The sequence below is a fragment of the Mytilus californianus genome, unplaced genomic scaffold (genome assembly GCF_021869535.1).
Source record: "Mytilus californianus isolate M0D057914Y unplaced genomic scaffold, xbMytCali1.0.p SCAF_14, whole genome shotgun sequence".
NCBI lineage: Eukaryota > Metazoa > Mollusca > Bivalvia > Mytilida > Mytilidae > Mytilus > Mytilus californianus.
In genome coordinates, this window is record NW_026262626.1 from 14,954,044 (window position 1) to 14,973,229 (window position 19,186).

Sequence of the window (19,186 nt, forward strand, 5' to 3'; positions counted from 1 at the left end):
GGTACACTTTCTTCCTCGAGTTTTGATATGAAACCAAAATATGTGTTGAACAGGTCGCACTTCTCGTTATCCCTATAGGCAGACTATGGTACTGAAATTCTCATCGTTTATTATATTTTTTTAGAGGAAGAATATTATTTGAAATCTTATTCGACTTTATTAACATTTCATTATTTTCCAATATTTTTTTTTTTATTTGTATTTTGTAAGTTATGAAAACAGTTGTTGAAGTTCAAATGTGTTTCCTATTGTGGGTTGTTTTGGTTACTGTCTCAATGAAATATACTCAAACGTCATCAAATGAAGTGTAGAGAGTAGAAAATCATAACTGTTAACTGAATTAAAATGACAATTAAAAGTCCGTTTTTTTTATCTAAAAACTCTTAAGAAGTTTTAACACTCCAAAAATACTATTATTTTCATAAGCTTTATTACAAAAGTTGATAACTGTTTTTTATAGTGGTAAGGGAGGTAGGTTGTAGCACTGACAGATTAGTAGCAGAACACTTACTAGATGCGGAGATAAAACGAAATTTAAATGATTGTTTGTGTAATGTAGGTAACCAGTACATAGTCGGGACTTTCAAATGTTCGGAAGAGGCTTTAAGCTGTGTATTAGCAGTGATATGCTTGTTCACATTTTCACTCTCTGTGGAGCGTACGGACCTGAATGTAGAGGAATTGGTAATTCCGTTTTGGAGAACTTCCGTGTAGTATATGCTCAACCACCACTACAGTATTGTCTGGTTTGTCTTCCGGTTCGAACACAATCCGCTTTGTGAGTACTAGGAGTTTATTTTTTTGATTTTAGAAATAGTTATATCATAAAATTGAGAATGGAAATGGAGAATGTGTCAAAGAGACAACAACCCGACCATAGAGCAGACAACAGCCGAAGGCCACCAATGGGTCTTCAATGCAGCGAGAAACTCCCGCACCCGGACGCGTCCTTCAGCTGGCCCCTAAACAAATATGTATACTAGTTCAGTGATAATGGACGTCATACTAAACTCCAAATTATACACAATTATGAATCCTTTTATTAGTTTCAGAATTGTTTTCAAAATGAGATATACGATTATCAAAAGTAGTCATGATTTCGCATGAGTATGCATATATACACGTCTGCTTAAAATAAGTGTATGATTTTTTTCATCGGTTTTTATTTTCTTTATGCTTTTAAAAGGTCATTGGTGAATTACCAAAAAGAAATTTGTTCTTACGGGTTATTTGGTTAGCAATATATAAATATAAAGAAAGATGCTTTCGAGGAGAGATACTGTTTAAAATGTTTTTGAACGTTTAAAGTTTCTGTCGTATAACCTAATGATATCAGATCGGATGGTTATACAACGAACGAGATGTACCAATAGATTTGTTTGGGTGAAATTTAACTCAACTATTGACTTAATATGTTGACTTTCATCAAGGATGAAACCACAGATTCACGAACAATTATGAACATGTACTAGATCAGTGAAAATGGACGTCATACTAAACTCCAAAACATATATATGAACTAAAATTAAAAATCATATAAGGCTATGAAAGGCCTGAGGCTCCTGACTTGGGACCTGCGGACGGAAAAATGCGGCGAGGTTAAACATGTTTTGTGAGATCTCAAACATACATACACATATGCAAATAAAAGCTGAAATAAAGTCATTTTATTTAAAAAGTATCTAACGATGATAGCGTTTTTTTTATGTATTTTGTATTACATGTAATAGTCTACATATTAAGCAGATGTTTATCTATAAGATAGTTTATTAACTTTGAAATTATATCTTCATCACATATTTATTGAAGAGAAATCTAAAGAGCATTATACATAGAAAATTGTCTATAAAATATGGAAACCTCTATATAATCAAGAATCTATAAAAGTAAAATATTCAACAGAGTGAGCAGAATCATGAAAAATAAGCCGTCAACACAAAAAATTGATAAATAGGAGTTCGTCATTTAATGTATCTGTAATATTTGTCAATAATTAATCACTTAACTGAACTCTACCACATAAGTATAAGAAATGAAAAAAAAGGAATTTTCATTCCTGAACTTTTGGTGGTAAATCTTTGTCGGACAATCCATACATAGGTGTAAATTCTATTACACACAAAAATCAAAGATTGGCATATCTATAAAGTATGGTATCTATGACTAATGTCTCAAACATATAATGTAACCTTTCTCTGACCATACGCATTAAAAATTGATGAAGTGAGATGTCACTGAAACAAAGACCACATACCCAAAAACAAAAGTGTGTAACAATTGAGAAAAGACAACGGCCTGATCAACAACAACAATTACTGAATAACAATTTCCGGGCATTATGAGTTACGCATCTTTCAGATCGAATCTTTTAAAAGCAGTTTGTCATAACTTTCCATTTTGCTACTAAGCACAAAGACAAATGACAATTAGAAAAAAGAAACATTATACCGATCAACCTACATTCTTTGTGACGGAAACCTAGTTCAAAGCCAAATATCAACTAAGTATACAAAATGCCCTCAAAGACTTAGATGGATGAAGTAAAGTCATCATAAGCAATCAAAAGCTTAGAAAAGTCTGAACTTTTGTTATATCAAATAATAAGTATCAACTGGATAAAAGATGACAAAAGCTAACACCTCGATCGCAGAACATATATACGTGTGTTTTGTTTGGCCTGGCGTTGGCTGTTGCCGAGGCGTTGAGGGCGTAACCAATGTTAAAGTTTGAAATCAAATCATTTTCGTGGGAACTAATGGAAGGTGAAAGATATTTTGTAAACAGTGCCGTTAACATTAGCACATTTCGTTTCCATTGAGAGTTTATTTGACCCCGACCTTTGTTAAGTTTTACATTGTACTTGTTAATAGATGAAATTAGGTACGTTTTAAAGGTACTACTTATGGTAAGTCATTGAAATATGGTATATAGTTTGATTATCATTTACACATCTCATTTTCATAAAGAATAGTTTACTCCGCCCCCTTAGAATGACTTTGAAACTTTTGCAGTCTTCGTGTTAAGTATGTAATTTTATCTTTTATCTTCATTGTCTACCTTTTCAAGGTTTTGTCTGTCTTTTTCACCTAATAGTCTCCGTAGAAAAAGATGTTTAATAGCTTAAATGCTATAGGTTAAACAGTATGTATCATATTCTGTGGAAAAAAAGTAAAATCACAAAAAAATACTGAACTCTGAGGAAAATTCAAAACGGCAAGTCCCTGAAACCTCTTTTAGGTAAGATTTATGTTACACATTCTTTTAGTGTTTTAACGTACTTGAATAGAAACAATTTACAAAATCATGTGTTACATATGTCTTTATCCTTTCCAAATGGTATAATATAATCAATCATTTCCATTACGTGCTGGGTATACAGCTCTATATTGGGTTGTCCATAGGGTTAAATTGCAAATATTTTCTGGTACTGTATAATGCTGAATATCATTAAAAACCGTATTTTATGTTGATTTGAAGTGTATCAAACTCGGAATAAAGAAGGGAATTTGTGTAATTGTTTTCTAAACCGAAAGGGAAAAGTAAAATATAAAGAAATATACTTTTTCATTAAAATAATGTTGAAAAGTCTTTCAGAATTTTATGAATCTATGCAATTATAGTTTAAATTATTTAAAAACAATAAGTTTGATGCCATATTCACTTTAGATATAACAAGATGTGGTTTTATTGTCAATGTTACAAACATCTACTAAACCCAAATTTTCTTGAATATAAGTAATTATAGGTTACCGTACAATCTTTAACAATGAGCAAACCCCATACCGTATAGACAGCTATAAAACCGAATAGCTCTATGTGTTCCCGACATAACAAAATGTTTTGGTGTTCAATCGAGAAAACCGACTGCCTGATTTATGACAAAACAATGTACAAAGAAGATGATAGCAACAAAACATAGCTAGGGAATGCGTGACTTGGGCCAGACAATGCAACTACTAGACAAATGTTTTACATTTGGTAAACCAGAAAATTTATTAAATATTAAAGAAGTGAATAAAAAATTGTGGTTAAAGGTGCTTTTGTAAAAATTCCTTCAATTTCTGTAAAAATACAGATCATGCAGCATTTAGTGCTTTCGACATTACTTGGGTGAATCTAGTGAATTTCAGAGAAGTGTAATTGTATAAATTCGTTACTGTAATCTCGGGGTAACATTTAATACCTGAATGACTGTCTGCATGATATTATGCATTTTCAATCAAAGTAACAGTTTTGATTAACAATAACTCAATGAATGATGAATTTAACAACGAAATAATTGAAACAGGCCTGTTAGCGATCTAATGTGTAGTTTACGTCGTCATTGTGACCTTGTGAACAGTTATAGATAAGAATATAATCAATGTGAGATACAGTCCTCTGAAAACATAGATTTGTTTATCAATAAGGAAGTTATTAATACAATTAAACGCCCCCTTACACGAAGAATAGGTCAGTTAGAAATCGAACAGTACTTTAAAGGTGAGCGACTTCCAATGTTATATTGAATTTGTATTAAGAAAGATACATTAAATAAAGGCAGAAAAGCTGCACTAAAGACATCTACCAGTAATTGAATATATGTATATACCACTAATAATATCAAAATCAAGTCATGTCGAATATGAGATGTTTAAATGTAGTGTTCAAACATTCATTAAGCCTTGCTTAATGATTTGGAAGGGTATTAAGAAATAATATATTTAGAGGAATATTGAATAAAAGAGGGGCGAAAGATACCAGAGGGACATTCAAACTCAAAGATCAACAAATAAACTGACAACGCCATGGTTACAAAAGAAAAAGACAAACAATAAAAGTTTTATTTTACTGAATAGATTTGAAAAATAACAACATCACATATGCTACAGGTGCAGATCCAAGATTAATAACTAAGAGAACACGATCCTAAAAAGTCAAACGTTTCTCTTTCCCAAAATATATAATATTAGAAATGCTCTGATTTCAGGACCCCATTCTGACCAGATATTTTGTATTTTGCTAATGTTATAGCCTGTCTCATTTTTTGTCGATTTTTTTCTTCCAAGCTTCTTTTTTAAATCCTTAAATCGTTATTAAAAGATATTGTAGGAAAACGACAATGAGAATGCAACCCAACAAGAAAAGTTAACAAAATAAAAATGTTGAGGTCAATTTATGGTTTGCGATAATCAATTATTGCTAGCATATTAATCGACCACCTCGTAATCGTATTCGGGATCCTCTATTTAGAAAAACAATTGCTAAAGTTGGTTTTCATTACTTGATATTTTATGTTGAAAATGTGCTTCGTCCACCCACTCAAATTTCCTTTATTTTAGAATGAAAACGATCATAGGAGAAAATATTACAGGAAATATTCATGTTTGGACCATAAAGTAGACTTCAAAATTTGTCAATTAAGTCTTTGATTAAACATCTTGTTTAAAAAAAAGGAACCAAGTCTCTTTTGCTGTTTTGCTTTTTATAAGATCCCGATGGAAATACGTTAGAAATAAAATATATCGAACAAAATCGTTTTGAATTAATTCATTTCGTTTATAAAGTTACATCACACAATTCACGAAGTAGATGGGAGATTTTTCAGAACATCATGACAAAAAATAGTGTTTTCCTATATTTTAGTGACTTTTTGCTGATTGATTGAAATTTCAGACTAGTGTTGTAAGACATTCTACCACAGCTGTGATAGGTACAGAAAAAGTTTTAAAGGACTGGTTGAATGGTTATTTATTAATTTGTAACATTTGCTAGCATAATTTACTTTGGTCGCCATTTCGGATCTAGAAAATGTTTGTTTCTATTAACCTTGGCACCTTTTGGTTTCAGACTAACTAATTAGTAGGTTGCAGCAAAGGTTTTTCTAAAGCTTTTAGGTCCGAAAAATGCTCAAAATAATCGTGGTTTGACAATATCTTCAGAATAAGTTGACTTTGGAATCTATAATTTATTTTTATGAATAGATTTGTTTTACCTAGCATTTAGGTCTTTGAAATATATTCATTTAGAAAATGTTGCATTTTTTATATTTTAAGATAAAGCTACAAATTCAAGGCCATATCATCCTAAAAGTGAAACTTGCACATTTCAAATATGAATCCTTCCAGTGATGGCCGAGGATTATATTTAAAAACTGACGAAAGAAAAAAAAACAAACGTTGATGAGCTGATCTAAATCCAAAGAACATGAAGTAGTACAGCGAAATCTGGACAAGAAGTCAGAGCTTTCATTTGTTTGGGGGATATATATTCCTCAACTTATTTTCAAAAATAAAATCTACTACATGTTTTATTCAATCATTAGTCGTATGTTCATATCAATACCGAAGAACTGCATCTACTGGCTACTAATCACCCTCGGGGTCTAATAGTTCACTAATTGTATAAGTGTAAGGAAGATATCGATTATAAAATATAGTAAAAATAAGACTAAGATTATATAATCATTCACTGTTAACCGGATTAGATTGCTGATAAAAATTGTAAAAAATTCGAAAGAAGTTCTGGCGAAACATTTGCAGACGAAGCAACAAAGCGTTTTTAAGGAACAGTCGTATAGGTAATGATTAAGTAGTGTAAAGAAAGAGCCACCTATTTATTTGGTGTTTGTTCCAGAGACACATATTTATTTGATTTTTGTTCCATATAAACATGAGACAGATTATTATTATTCAAAGTTGTTCAATATGTGTTAGTGTCGTGCGAGTATAAGTTGGATTTCCGAGTGAATTGTAAGTACCTTATTACCCAAATGAAGCATTCTATATGATTTACTAATCTAGTTCATAACAAACAATGAATAATACCTTAGATCGTATATGGCATTGAAAATATGCAATATACAATTGTATCTACAATAACATATCTACCTAAATATGTCTATCATTTAGCATTGTAAAATTAGTCTTCAGTTCCACGTTTTGATCATGTTGATTTTGAAGAAATTTTTCACAAATAAAATGGTTTGTTTTGATATATTCTTTATTTTTGTTTTTAACTTCCCTTCCTTTTCATGTTTGATATTAAACATTTGAATAAAACTATCAACAACAGTTTTAGACACTTTCGGGCATGTTTTGAGACATATAACAAATGCTTCTGAATCTTATTGATATCAATGAATATCTAATACAGTGATTTTTTGTTAGATTAAAAGACATTGAAATCATAGCTGCAATTGAGATACAACCCAATGAAAATTTGATAAACTCCAATTTCAAAAGAACATCTGTTTTCTTTCCACAATAATAAACATGGCTTAAGATAAAATCGCTAAATATATATATATATAGTAATCACGAAAAAAGGGAGTTGCATGTTTTATCTTAAAGTGACTTAGCATATAATAATTTGTTAGTTGTTCTATAAAACTAAACTGATTCAAATTTGTATTATTCAAGTTTTTTAAAAAGTTTCCTCTATGCTATTTTTTCCCTCCACATTAAAAATAGTCGTTCCATTTTGTTCTTAAAACTGGGAAAGTTTGCACTTCTTATGTCATCGATGTAATTCACCGGCTGAATGGTGCACATATCAACTGAAAGATCCTCGCCGTCAACAACAAATGGAATTATTCTGTCCCTTTTCTGTGGGTCCTCTAAAGATTGAATTATATTAGCTTGTTTCCCAAACAGCATGAAACCATCCATTGACAGAAATCGAGAATGATAGATAATAACAAGTCTACAATTTGAGATGAGACTTCCTAATCCATCAAGGGTTGAAGTGCCGGGTGTAATTATATCATCCGGTAAACCAATTTGCAGGTTTGGAACATTGATTTGTTCCAGTAAAATTTGCTGGCAAAGTCTTGCAGCCGTTTCATCTTCTAAGGCATGTAGAATTACTGCATCAAACCACTGTCCTCCTTTTAACGACAAATAATCATTAATTTTTTCAATTGAGCAAATTTATCTGCATCAAGGAATAATTGAACTTCATGTGTGATTTACCTGCATAAATTAACAGTCTCGCCTAAATATCAAGTTCACTTTATTTACTTTTATAAGATTATGTTACATTATGTATCTTTATATATACATCATATTGGAATAAAAATATAATAAACACAAAGGTAAGTTCATATGGACCTTTGATATTGTTATTTAGATAACCTACTACTTATTTAAAATTTTTATTTTTATTTTAACAAAAGCATTTCTCTCGGTGAAAAGAAGTGTAAAATATAATGGACAACTTCAAAGGAAGAGAACTTTAACTTAATCACTTTTAATACATACCAACTGGATCCCTGTCTTCTTCCAAATCGTTACAATCTGAAAACAATGGGAACATCTTTAGAACCAAAACTTTTAGTTTGAAGCTTAGTTTCCTTACATGTGTAATGAGATCTGAATAACCTACTTTATGTTACTGCCATTGGGTTGTTACCATTGCATGAGAGCTGTCAGTTCTCTATTGTACCATTTTAAGTAGGTTTGGTTATTGCAAAATTTAAATCACCATTATTACAATTCCAATAGCAAATACAGCCTATAGGATATCCCTACATATAATAATAAAACTTTTAAAACGCTTAAGATGGTATATTTTCTATTTATTTTTTTTAGTAAAAAACGATGCTGCTGAAAATAACTTCCTGTAATGTTGGTTTTTTTTAAATTTTAATTTCAGCAAAAGTGAGTTTGAGGATTATTCCACATGTCGGTCTGAATACGTAAATTGTCCTTAAATGGCAATTACCCACATAAAGAGTCGACGAACAATTCATATCATGTTGAATCATTTGCAGACTTTATTTTTGTGATAATGGTTGCTGTTTTACACTTTCTCTTTATATATCGAAGTAGTTGAAAGTATGGTCAATGAAAAAACGATAAAATGAGTAAAAATTATTATTCAAGAACAATAACTCCAATTAAAAGCTGACAAACGGTTCCTCGTATGTTTCATTTGAAGATGATGTCGTGTTCGTAATTCTGTGATAACAACGCGTCTCCTTACTTTTATAGTTTTCAAGGAAATAAGCAAAAACTGTAGAATTTGCAGACAAAAATATTTCAGGGGTAATAACTCCAAAATTTGTTGCATGAACATCTAATGAACCTATTAGAATTGAAATATTTAAGAGTCTAAATAAAATAAGAGGATTATCCAAAATTTGTATTGATATCCCAAAACCGTGCTCTTCATTTTGCTGTTGAAGTCATTTTGACAAGGCGAGTTTTCCCGTAAAAGCAGTAAAGGGTCTCGTTTCAACTTATAAAAGACTGTATTCGGTAGTTTGAATTACGCAGTCATGGTATTGTGTTTAGACATTTGCTAAAAACACAAATATCTTATCTCTAAAAATGTGCTCTATATATAAATTGTCTTAATAAAATCAAAGAATAAAACAATTAAATCAATTGTCATTGTATTAACTAACTCTAGGTAGAACATTTTTAAATACCTCAACCACAGCCAGCAAGGAATATATTACATACAAACTGATCGAAGTCCTACCAGAAAAATCACAATTTCATTGTTATAAAGATATTTTTCGAAAAATTACTTTTAAAGTAAAATAACAAAAATGCCGAACTCCGAGGAAAATTCAAAACGGAGAGTCCCTAACCAAATGGCAAAATCAAAGGCTCAAACACATCAAACGAATGGATAACAACTGTCATATTCCTGACTTGGTACAGGACTGAAATTTGAAAAATGAATGATATCAAAATTCTATATTTGCTTTTTCAAATCATAGAAATTAACGTTCATTATAACCAAAGGCAAACATTTTATCACACGTATAACAAATATTCCTAAATAAATAAACTTACTCAAACTGGATATTTGCTGTTCTTCACTTTTGCTGGTAGTAATAGAGTCTGCAAATAAGATGACATATCTCTTGAACACGTATATCATGTACATTTTTGTTTAACGTATAACATGTATAAATAATCTGCGGTGTTGAATATATTGTCTGGAAATATATCTATAATACTAAAATAACGAGGTCCAATTTGTTAGCCGGCATGACGTAAAAACGACGAATCAAAGAGTTAAACTTTATAAATAACTAATATATAGGACAATGGTGTTGATTATAAATTACACCATTCAGGCCTTTTTTCCAGCACATAATTGATATTACCATTAATTATCAAGTTCCGGGTCTATTCCGATGCCGATACCAATAGTATATGCCACATGTAGTTTCCGGTTGTATGTATGTACATGTATGTTCTGTATCCTCCTACTTTATTAGGAGCACCACCATGGGTTATGGTGTATGGAGGACATTTAACATACTGTATCGGTACAGATTTGATGTGAGCATTTGCCTAAACAGTTTCCCAGCCTGGCCGTGACGGGTCTTACTACCAGAAAGTTAACCTTCCCCAAAACAATAAGAACAATGCAATAAAACACACGAACAAACACTTACCTGATTCGCTCATTCTCAAAATATGAAAAATGCAAAATATAAAAACAATTAAATAAAAAAAATAAGGAATAAGGTAACCCCGGATGCCGCACAAATGTCATGGCAACAAACGGGAAACCAGTTGTTTTAAGGTCATACTGTAGTAAGAAAGCTAGGACGGGTTCCAACAGAAAGATTTTGAAAGCCGAGAAAACTGCACACCTTATAATCAGCATGACAATGAAAATACGAATACTAAAAATCCAGGCTAAAAATAAGGCGTATGTACTTTAATTCAGTCACATATCCGCGATGACGCCAGTGTGTTCTAGTTCTTTATAAAAATAAGGAGATGTGGTATGATTGCCAATGAGAACATTATCCACCACAGTTGAAATGAAGTGGATGTAAGATATTATAGGCAACCGTACTGCCAAAGAGAAAACCCCATACCGTATAGTCGGCTATGAAAGACCTTGACATAAAAAATATGAATCAATTCAATTGAAAACACTAACGGACTAATTTATAACATAACAATAAGCGAAAAACAAATATGACAGACATGAACCAACGAAAACCACTTAGCTATAGGCTCCTGAATTTGGACACGGACATATACAATGTGGCGGGGTTAAACATGTTTGAAGGCTCCAACCTTCCCCCAACATGGGACAGTGGTGTAACAGTACAAAATAAAAACAAGCTATAAAAAGCGGTTGAAAAAGGGCTTAACTCATCAGATGAATACAAAGCAAAAAAAAAACATCTAAAAAAAACACAGACCGGACGTTGCAGGTTATTTATACATCCCTAAAAACAAAAGAGACAAAAAATACAGATCTGAGAGTACTAAACAACATCATCGTAAAAGATGTTTGAAGTAAGTTTTCTACAGGTACAATCAAACTTGCAAACCAAATCTTTGTATCTAGGAAAAAATTTAGCAAAGGGTATGTGTTTTTGGAAAAGGAATATGAACAAAAGAAACAGAAAAGGATATGTAAATGAGACAGAAACCGAACAACCCAAAAGACCAAAAGAAACCTAAAGAACAACATATGATCCTCATCAATGTATATTGCATTCCAACATGTCTTTCAATAAACCTTAATCGTTGCGTTTGTTTTTCTGTATTGAAAATTCTGTATAGATTTCTTCTGGCAAAATTTTAAATCTGGGAATTTCACTGAAAGGATTCGATTTGAAAAGTGGTAAATGTTTTCGAGAAGATTTATGTATTCATCTGAACATTGAAAATGATGCAAGTACCAGTAATCAACTAATAAATCGGTAGAATAACTTAGTGCAAGGCATATTAACATTATTATGATGAAATAAAAATAAACAACAACTATTATTTTTGATAGATTCTTCTTGTTCTAATTGTAAAAACCTCGATAGCTTCTGGGGGCTGCGCCCCCTAGACCCCCCCCCCCCCTTGCCTCGGTAATAACAATAAGGCAAGCTACGCCACTGTCAATCATATTTAGGGTAAACAAATTAAAGCTGTATTTAGGTTCAAATATAGAATGTTACAATTTTTCTTTGCCTTAAAATCATGCCTGGGCAAATTAAATATTCCTACAACTGTACACGTGCAGAAATTGCGAACATAAGTTCGATATACCGACGTTTTACTAATTTGGTTAACAGTATTACAATGCATTCTTTTGCCGTTATACTGGTACATAATCCTTTACAGGTATATACATGTAAATAAATGGGGAATGTGTCCATGGGACACAGATGATGTCCCCGTTTGCACATAACGTTCTAAAGGAACATAACTCAAGAACGGTAAAAGTGACGCTACCCAAATTCGTGCTTGATCTGAGTGCTGTGGTAATAAGCATTGTGTATAAGTTTCATAACATTTGGTTGGGGCAAACTTAAGTTAGAGAACGGAAACGAAAAATTCAGCAATTTCTCCATTTGTAAAAGGGCATAACTCTAGAATGGTAAAAGTGACGCCTCAAACATTCAATCGTGATCTGTGTTTTTGTGGTAATGAGAAAAAATTCAATCGTGATCTGTATTTTGTGGTAATAAGCATTGTGTCTAATTTTCTTAACATTTGGTTGAGGGCAAAATTAATTTAGAGAACGAAAATAAAAAAAAACCCAGCAATTTTTCAATTTTGTAAAGGGGCATAATTCTAGAAAGTTAAAATTAACGCCACCAAAATTCAAATTTGATCTGTGTTTTGTGATTAGAAACATTGTGTATACGTTTCATAACATATGGTTGAGGCAAACTAAAGTTAGAGAACGGAAACCAATTTCGGGACGTACGGACGTACGAAAGGACGTACGTACAGATGAACAAGGGAAAAAATCAATGCCCCTTCCGCTACGGCTGGGGCATAAACAATCTAAAGAGACTTCTTTTTTTTTTCCTTTTTTTTTTATATAGGATTGTGTTGTTTTTTTTTTGACGTGTAAACTGTAGCAAAAACGGCATATATATAAAACGAACTGTAACTTACTAAGACGTGCGTATTCTTCTGCATTCCCGAGTAAGTGTTGTGCACTGGTACAACTCGATGAATCTGATTGTGGCAATGAAGCAGGGGTAGCTGTCAAACAATAATGAAATATATTTTACTTGAAAAGATACGATATATATTCTGGGACTATTATACTAACGGGACTGGAAACTGATCGGTCTGTTGAGATTTCATTGTCCCGATAGCGGATTAGTATAATAGTCCCAGCTATATTACATTAAATTACATGTACATGTACATGTATGACGTATAAACGCATGTCATGGTAGTCATCAAATTGAACTCATTGATGCGAACAGAAAAAATATAACAAAAAATACGACGAATGTTCATGCAAAAAAATAACCTAGTAAAGGGTCAAACCGGGTTGGATTGATTGATTGATTTATTGGTATTCAACACTACTTTCAACACTATTGTTCTATATCGTGGCGGTCAGTTTTTATTGGTGGAGAAAGCCGGAGTGCTTAGAAAGAACAACCGATCTTCGGTAGGAAAACTGACAATCCTAGTCAATTAAGATAATTGGAGTTGAGCGCAATTGCCACGTGCGAGATTCGAACTCACAACCTCAGTGTTGACAGGCTATTGATACAGTAGTTCTACTTGGACCACTTGCACCGAGTCTCCTAAACCGGGTAGGATGTATAAAATGTGGATTTATTCCAACCAATCAATAACATTAACGGTACCAATGTGTCTTCACCAGGTCCGCATTTCGACAACAAATGTCTCTTCAGTGATGCTCAAAGACAATATATTTGAAAATCCAAAACGTATTTATAAAAATAAAAAGCTTTTTATCAAAAAGTATAGCCAAAGCCAAAATAATATATATCTGTGTTGCTAAGATGTGCGAAAGAACCCCGATCTACACCCCACAACTTACTCCGAAAAAAAAACATAACAAAATAAATCTAAGGTATTCGTTGTATATATATAGCTTGTAATCATATACATAAATAAATACCTGCTTGTCGTTTAGTCCAGAAATACCAAAATATTCCACAAACTGCAGCTGTTCCGGTAACAAGGCATACATCTTTTCCACTCATTTTAAGCCTGCAATCCGTCAAAAAACCTTGTTAAATTTAAATAAGTAAAACATTCCTTTATAAGATATGGAGATGTTGTATTATTGCCAATGAGACAACTACCCATTAAAACCAACAGTCAAAGATGTGAACAATTATAAGTAAAAAGTAAAATAACAAAAATACCGAACTCCGACGAAAATTCAAATCGGAAAGTACCTATCAAATGGGAAAATCAAAAGCTCAAACACATCGAACGAATGGATAATAACTGTCATATTCCTATTCACTATTCAAAATATTTTATTGTTCAAATATCAAATCATGACAAATGTACATTTTAACAAAGGGATTGGACAAAAGGCAGTGCCTATACAAATCCTTTCCAATTCATGATGGATTAAATAAAATGATAGTATATAATTTTCTGATAAATTCATAGATCATACGTTGTTGCAGTGAGTCAGGGGAGGCAATCCCCCCACTTCTCGAAATATTTTATTGGGTATACATATATAAATAATAACTATGTGAACAAAGTCATTGCAAGATCTACTGAAAGTGGTATCGAATTTTATACCACATTAATAAGTGTCATATTCCTGACCACCGTGACTTAGTACAGGCATTTTCTGATGTAGAAAATGGTGTATTAAACCTGGTTTTATAGCTAGCTAAACCTCTCACTGATATGACAGTCGCATTAAATTCCATTACATGTATATTGACAACAATGTGTGAACAAAACAAACATACATAATAGGTAAAAATTTCAAAAATAAGGGTACAGCAGTCATTATTGTGTTATAATCTAAATCACTATAAAAACAAACAAATATGTCAACAAAGAAAAACAAAAAGGCTTATAGACTAATTGTTAGGCCGTTAACAATGAGAAAATAGATTATACCGTATAGTAAGGTATACAAGGCCCGGAATATCAAATGAAAACATCAGCAGCCTGAGTTAAACTACAAAAAAACGAAAAACAATTATGATGAACAGCAACCAACTGCAACTACCGAAATACGGGTTTCTGGCTTTGGTCATGCACATGCAGAAAATAGCGGGGTTAAAAAGAAATAAGGAGATGTGGTATGATTGCCTATGAGACAACTATTCTTTAGAGTTCAAATGACATGGGTGTAGGTAATTATAGGCAACCGTTCGTCCTTCAACAATGAGCAAAACCCATAGTGATACCGTATAGTCGGTGGTATAACAGCACAACAAATTTTAAAAAACAAACTGTAAAAATCAGTTGCAAATGACTTTACTCAATAGAACGATGAGAAGCACAAAAACAAGTAACATAACAGCAGCAGACACAAGGCACTGATGTAAGAGTGCTCGCAGTTACTAAAAGCTAGTTCAAAGCCAATTACTTTCTCATGTTTTTATCAGATCGCTTCTGTACATTTTAGAAAATAAATTATGTTTGAACTAATGTCATATATATATATATGTATAATGCATATGATGCATTATACATATATATATATATAGTGATGTTAGGAATCGAAACGGTATTTGGAAGGCCATATAATTTACCTCAATTTAGGATAGACTCTTGAATTTTGAAAGAGTCAAAATAGGATGAACGGATCATATAAACCTGAAGGAAAATATAATTCAAGCCCAAACGAAAAAAATTCAAGTCTAAATTGAAAACAACGTTCAAACCCATGATTGCATTGGATAAAAACCGCAATTTTTATACGTGTGCATGCAATATATATATATATGTATATATATATAATTCGTCTAAATAACAGCCCAACAATGTTAGATCTGTAAATTTTGCGGAAGAAAATTTTTTGTTCTTCCCTGGCCGGGATTCGAACTCATGCTACTGAGATATCGTAGCACAAAATCGCCTAGCACTATGCCCGACGCACTAGACCACTCGACCACCTAGGCTCGACAAATTTAAGCTTTCGGTGGCCGGGTGTTACCTTTCCTCGTCAGTTTTTATCTAGCGTCGTGACACAGTACATGATATATAAGGCATGAAGATGGAATATTACAGATCAGCTGAATTATACTAGAACACCCCCGCGGGTCCGTGACGGAATTAAAGTACATACGCCTTATTTTAGCCAGGATTTTTAATATTCGTATTGTCATATGATGACATCATGCTGATAATAAGGTGCACAGTTTTTTCTGCTTTCAAAATCTTTCTGTTTGAACCCGTCCTGGTTTTCTTACTACAGCCGGAAACTACATTTGACTATGATTGAATTTAGTAGTGTCAATGCCTGTATAATGACGAAGTTTATGTGTGATAATGACCCGTGTATATGGCAAATCTCAAATACAACGTTTGGTGGTGCGCCTGACGGAGGCGGAACGTACAGATTAGGTACTTGTAACAGGTTACAGGTGACATATACTTTTGGTATCGGTATTGGATTCGACCCGGAACTTGATAATTATTGGCAATATTTATTATGTGGAAAACAAAAGGGCCTGGAATGGTATAATTTTTAATCAACACCATTGTCCTATATTAGTTATATAGTTGAATTCTTTGATTCGTCGTTTTTACGTCATGCCGGCTAACAAATTGGACCTCGTTATTTTAGTAGCTAGTATAGATATATAGAACTGCGTTATAAGGCCTGTTTTTTATACTCAAACTAGTTACTGGTTAAAAACAACATGAAACATGTTTAAGCTTAAACCACAAACATGTTAAAAGGGAGGGAAAAAAACGCAACGGTTGAGGAAAAATGTTTAAGCTATAAACCATTTTGAAAATATCTAAAACATGCTTTTGTTCTTTAACCATTTAATCGCATGGTTAAGACCGACCTGTCAAAAAACTGTTAACCATAGATTTAAAATGTTTAAAACCAGGTTAATGGTTCAGAATAAAAAAAACTGCCTTAAAGTGCAATCAAAATAATAGATTTTCTTTTTACAAGGATTTTCACCAAATAGAATATAACTTGACTTTCCGAACATTACTTAAAGTAAATGTTTGATTTAAAAAACAAATCGTATTGACATGTGTTTATATTTAAACCTTTATAAATAGCTTAAACATTATGATTTATAAATAACTATAGAAAAACCTATATTCATTTTTAAAACGAAACCAAATTATGCATATTGTTTTTACTTAGACATTAAAATTGACATTAAATATCAACTTAAAGAATTCATGCAAAAGACAGAATGTTGTTTAGGCAATACTATAGTAATAACTGTACGGAATTGAATTTAAAAGTGACATATTTCAAAAACCTTTGTTTGAAATCATTTAAAAAAATAACACTGCATACATTCATACATTGTTTTGTTATAAAAAGTTTTAATAGAATCCATAAAGTTAACATAATAGAAGACTCCAAGTCAACAGATTACAAATAAACATACATAATCAAGTCTAATAACACATACCTTATTATTACATTCTAAATGAATACCTAATGTTCAAACTTTTTCCATTGAATTACGTCAGCTATTTAAGATATATATATTAACCACAAAGTACCACTATACAACTATTATACTCGTGTTAATAATAATTTTATTTTAAAATCCTATGATTTGTTTTCACCCGGCATTTTTTATATAGGAATTTTTGTTTGCATTGATCTAAATAGAAACAATAGTATTGAAGAAGAAGTACTTTTATCTTCTTTTTATATGTATCCTCAACATCGACCATGCCATTTTACCTACTACAATTCTCGCTACCATTGTACATGTAATGGTTATAACTGAACGGAGGGTACATGCATTAATGTACAAATACATTGTAAATACCAATTTCTGAGCGCACGACATATATTTAAGGTAGAACTATCTTCATGAATCAGCAGTGGTGTTTATCAGTAGAAAGAAAGCTCTGATTAGTTCTAAATACTTATAAAGCAATACGTTTATTCAAATAGTGCATATCTTGTAATAATGATAATTACACAAAAGAGAGGCGGAGGTTACCAAAGGAATCATCAAACTCAAAAGTCGAAAACAAACTGACAATGACATGGTAAAAAACGAAAAACGATCAAAAGACAAATAACAGTAAACACAACACAACATAGAAAACAAACGCCTGAGCAGCATGAACCCCATCAAACACCGAGAATGATCTCAGGGTAAGCAAATCCTGCTCCACATGTGGCACCCGTCGTGTTGCTCAATAAGAAATACGGTGATAAGTCAAAATTTACATTCGAGGAAAAGAGGACCAGATTGGGGTTACGACTATTTGAACATATCCATCGACATCTGTAAAACAGATATTCCATTACGGTCAACCGTTACAATTGGTATGCACGAATCGCCTTTTAAGATTAACCTTTATCCATACCCTTCATCAGGAACGATTAAACCGGAAAAAAGGGCCTCTTGACGGATGCATAAAAACTTGAATACGTGAGTAAATGTAAGACCAATAGGGACATACAAAGAATAGACAAAACCTTCTAAGCTAAATAAACTCATCATTGATACCAGAATTAAATTTGTTTACGCCAGACGCTCGTTTCGTCTTCAAAAGACTCATTAGAGAAGCTCAAATCAAAAAAAAATTAAAAGGTAAAAAAAACGTACAAATTTGAAGAGCATTGAGGACCCAAAATTACAAAAGGTTTTGCCAAATATAACTTACGTAATCTAGTCCTGGGGTAGAAAATCCTTAGCATTTTGAAAAATTACCAAAGTTTTGTAAAATTTACCATAAGGAGTTTGAAACTATATTTTTTGATAATTTCTAGATTGTTCAACAATTTAATTTAATACAGTTATGTTATGAATCATGTCAGTACCCTGAAGCACTGCTTACTGAGCTGGTGATACCCTCCAGGACTAGCAGTTCACCAGCAGCGGTATCAACTCAGCGCCAAAAAAATGAAATAACATGGACAAAATCATTTATAGTTTGGACATTCATTAAATAAGAATGTTCATTGATTTTATTGGTTCATATCTATCATTGATTGTCAATAACGGAAATTCACCCTTGACCCTAAAACTTTAATCCACCAACAATCACTGATAGACGCTACGAAGTGTTAAATGAGGGAGAAGTTCGAAACTCCCATATTTAAAGATATTTAATTCGTTGAACAAAAAAATAATGATTGAAAATAAGTACAAAATTGATGTCTCAATAAAAAAGAGTGTTGATAATCGAAGGACGCGTATCAATAAAACTCTAAAATTTTTGTTTATAAAATGTCTTATTTATAAGTATCATGTACCTGATACTCTACAGCAAAAGATTATCTATGAAATGTTATATAAGACATG

At 32.1% G+C, this 19,186-nt stretch overlaps 1 protein-coding gene across 7 annotated transcripts in view; it reads right to left on the reverse strand.

Moving 5' to 3' along the window:
* The window catches only part of LOC127724252 (uncharacterized), a 259,524-nt gene that overhangs the window by 102,921 nt on the left and 137,417 nt on the right, over positions 1-19,186 (reverse strand). For 5 of the 7 annotated variants that reach the window (XR_007992412.1, XR_007992411.1, XM_052231187.1 and 2 more), the window contains exons 1-4: positions 17,327-17,390; positions 13,855-13,946; positions 12,864-12,953; positions 9,786-9,833 (exon numbers count right to left, since the gene is read on the reverse strand). The exons of 1 other annotated variant lie outside the window; for it this stretch is intronic. Coding sequence is in view for 4 of the 6 variants with exons in the window: in XM_052231187.1 (XP_052087147.1) it covers positions 9,786-9,833; positions 12,864-12,953; positions 13,855-13,939 (223 nt within the window). In the remaining 2 variants the exon portion in view is untranslated. Of the gene's footprint in view, positions 1-4,809; positions 7,868-8,240; positions 8,277-9,785; positions 9,834-12,863; positions 12,954-13,854; positions 13,947-17,326; positions 17,391-19,186 lie in introns of those variants that run through there. One more of the 7 variants, XM_052231188.1, reaches the window with a different exon arrangement.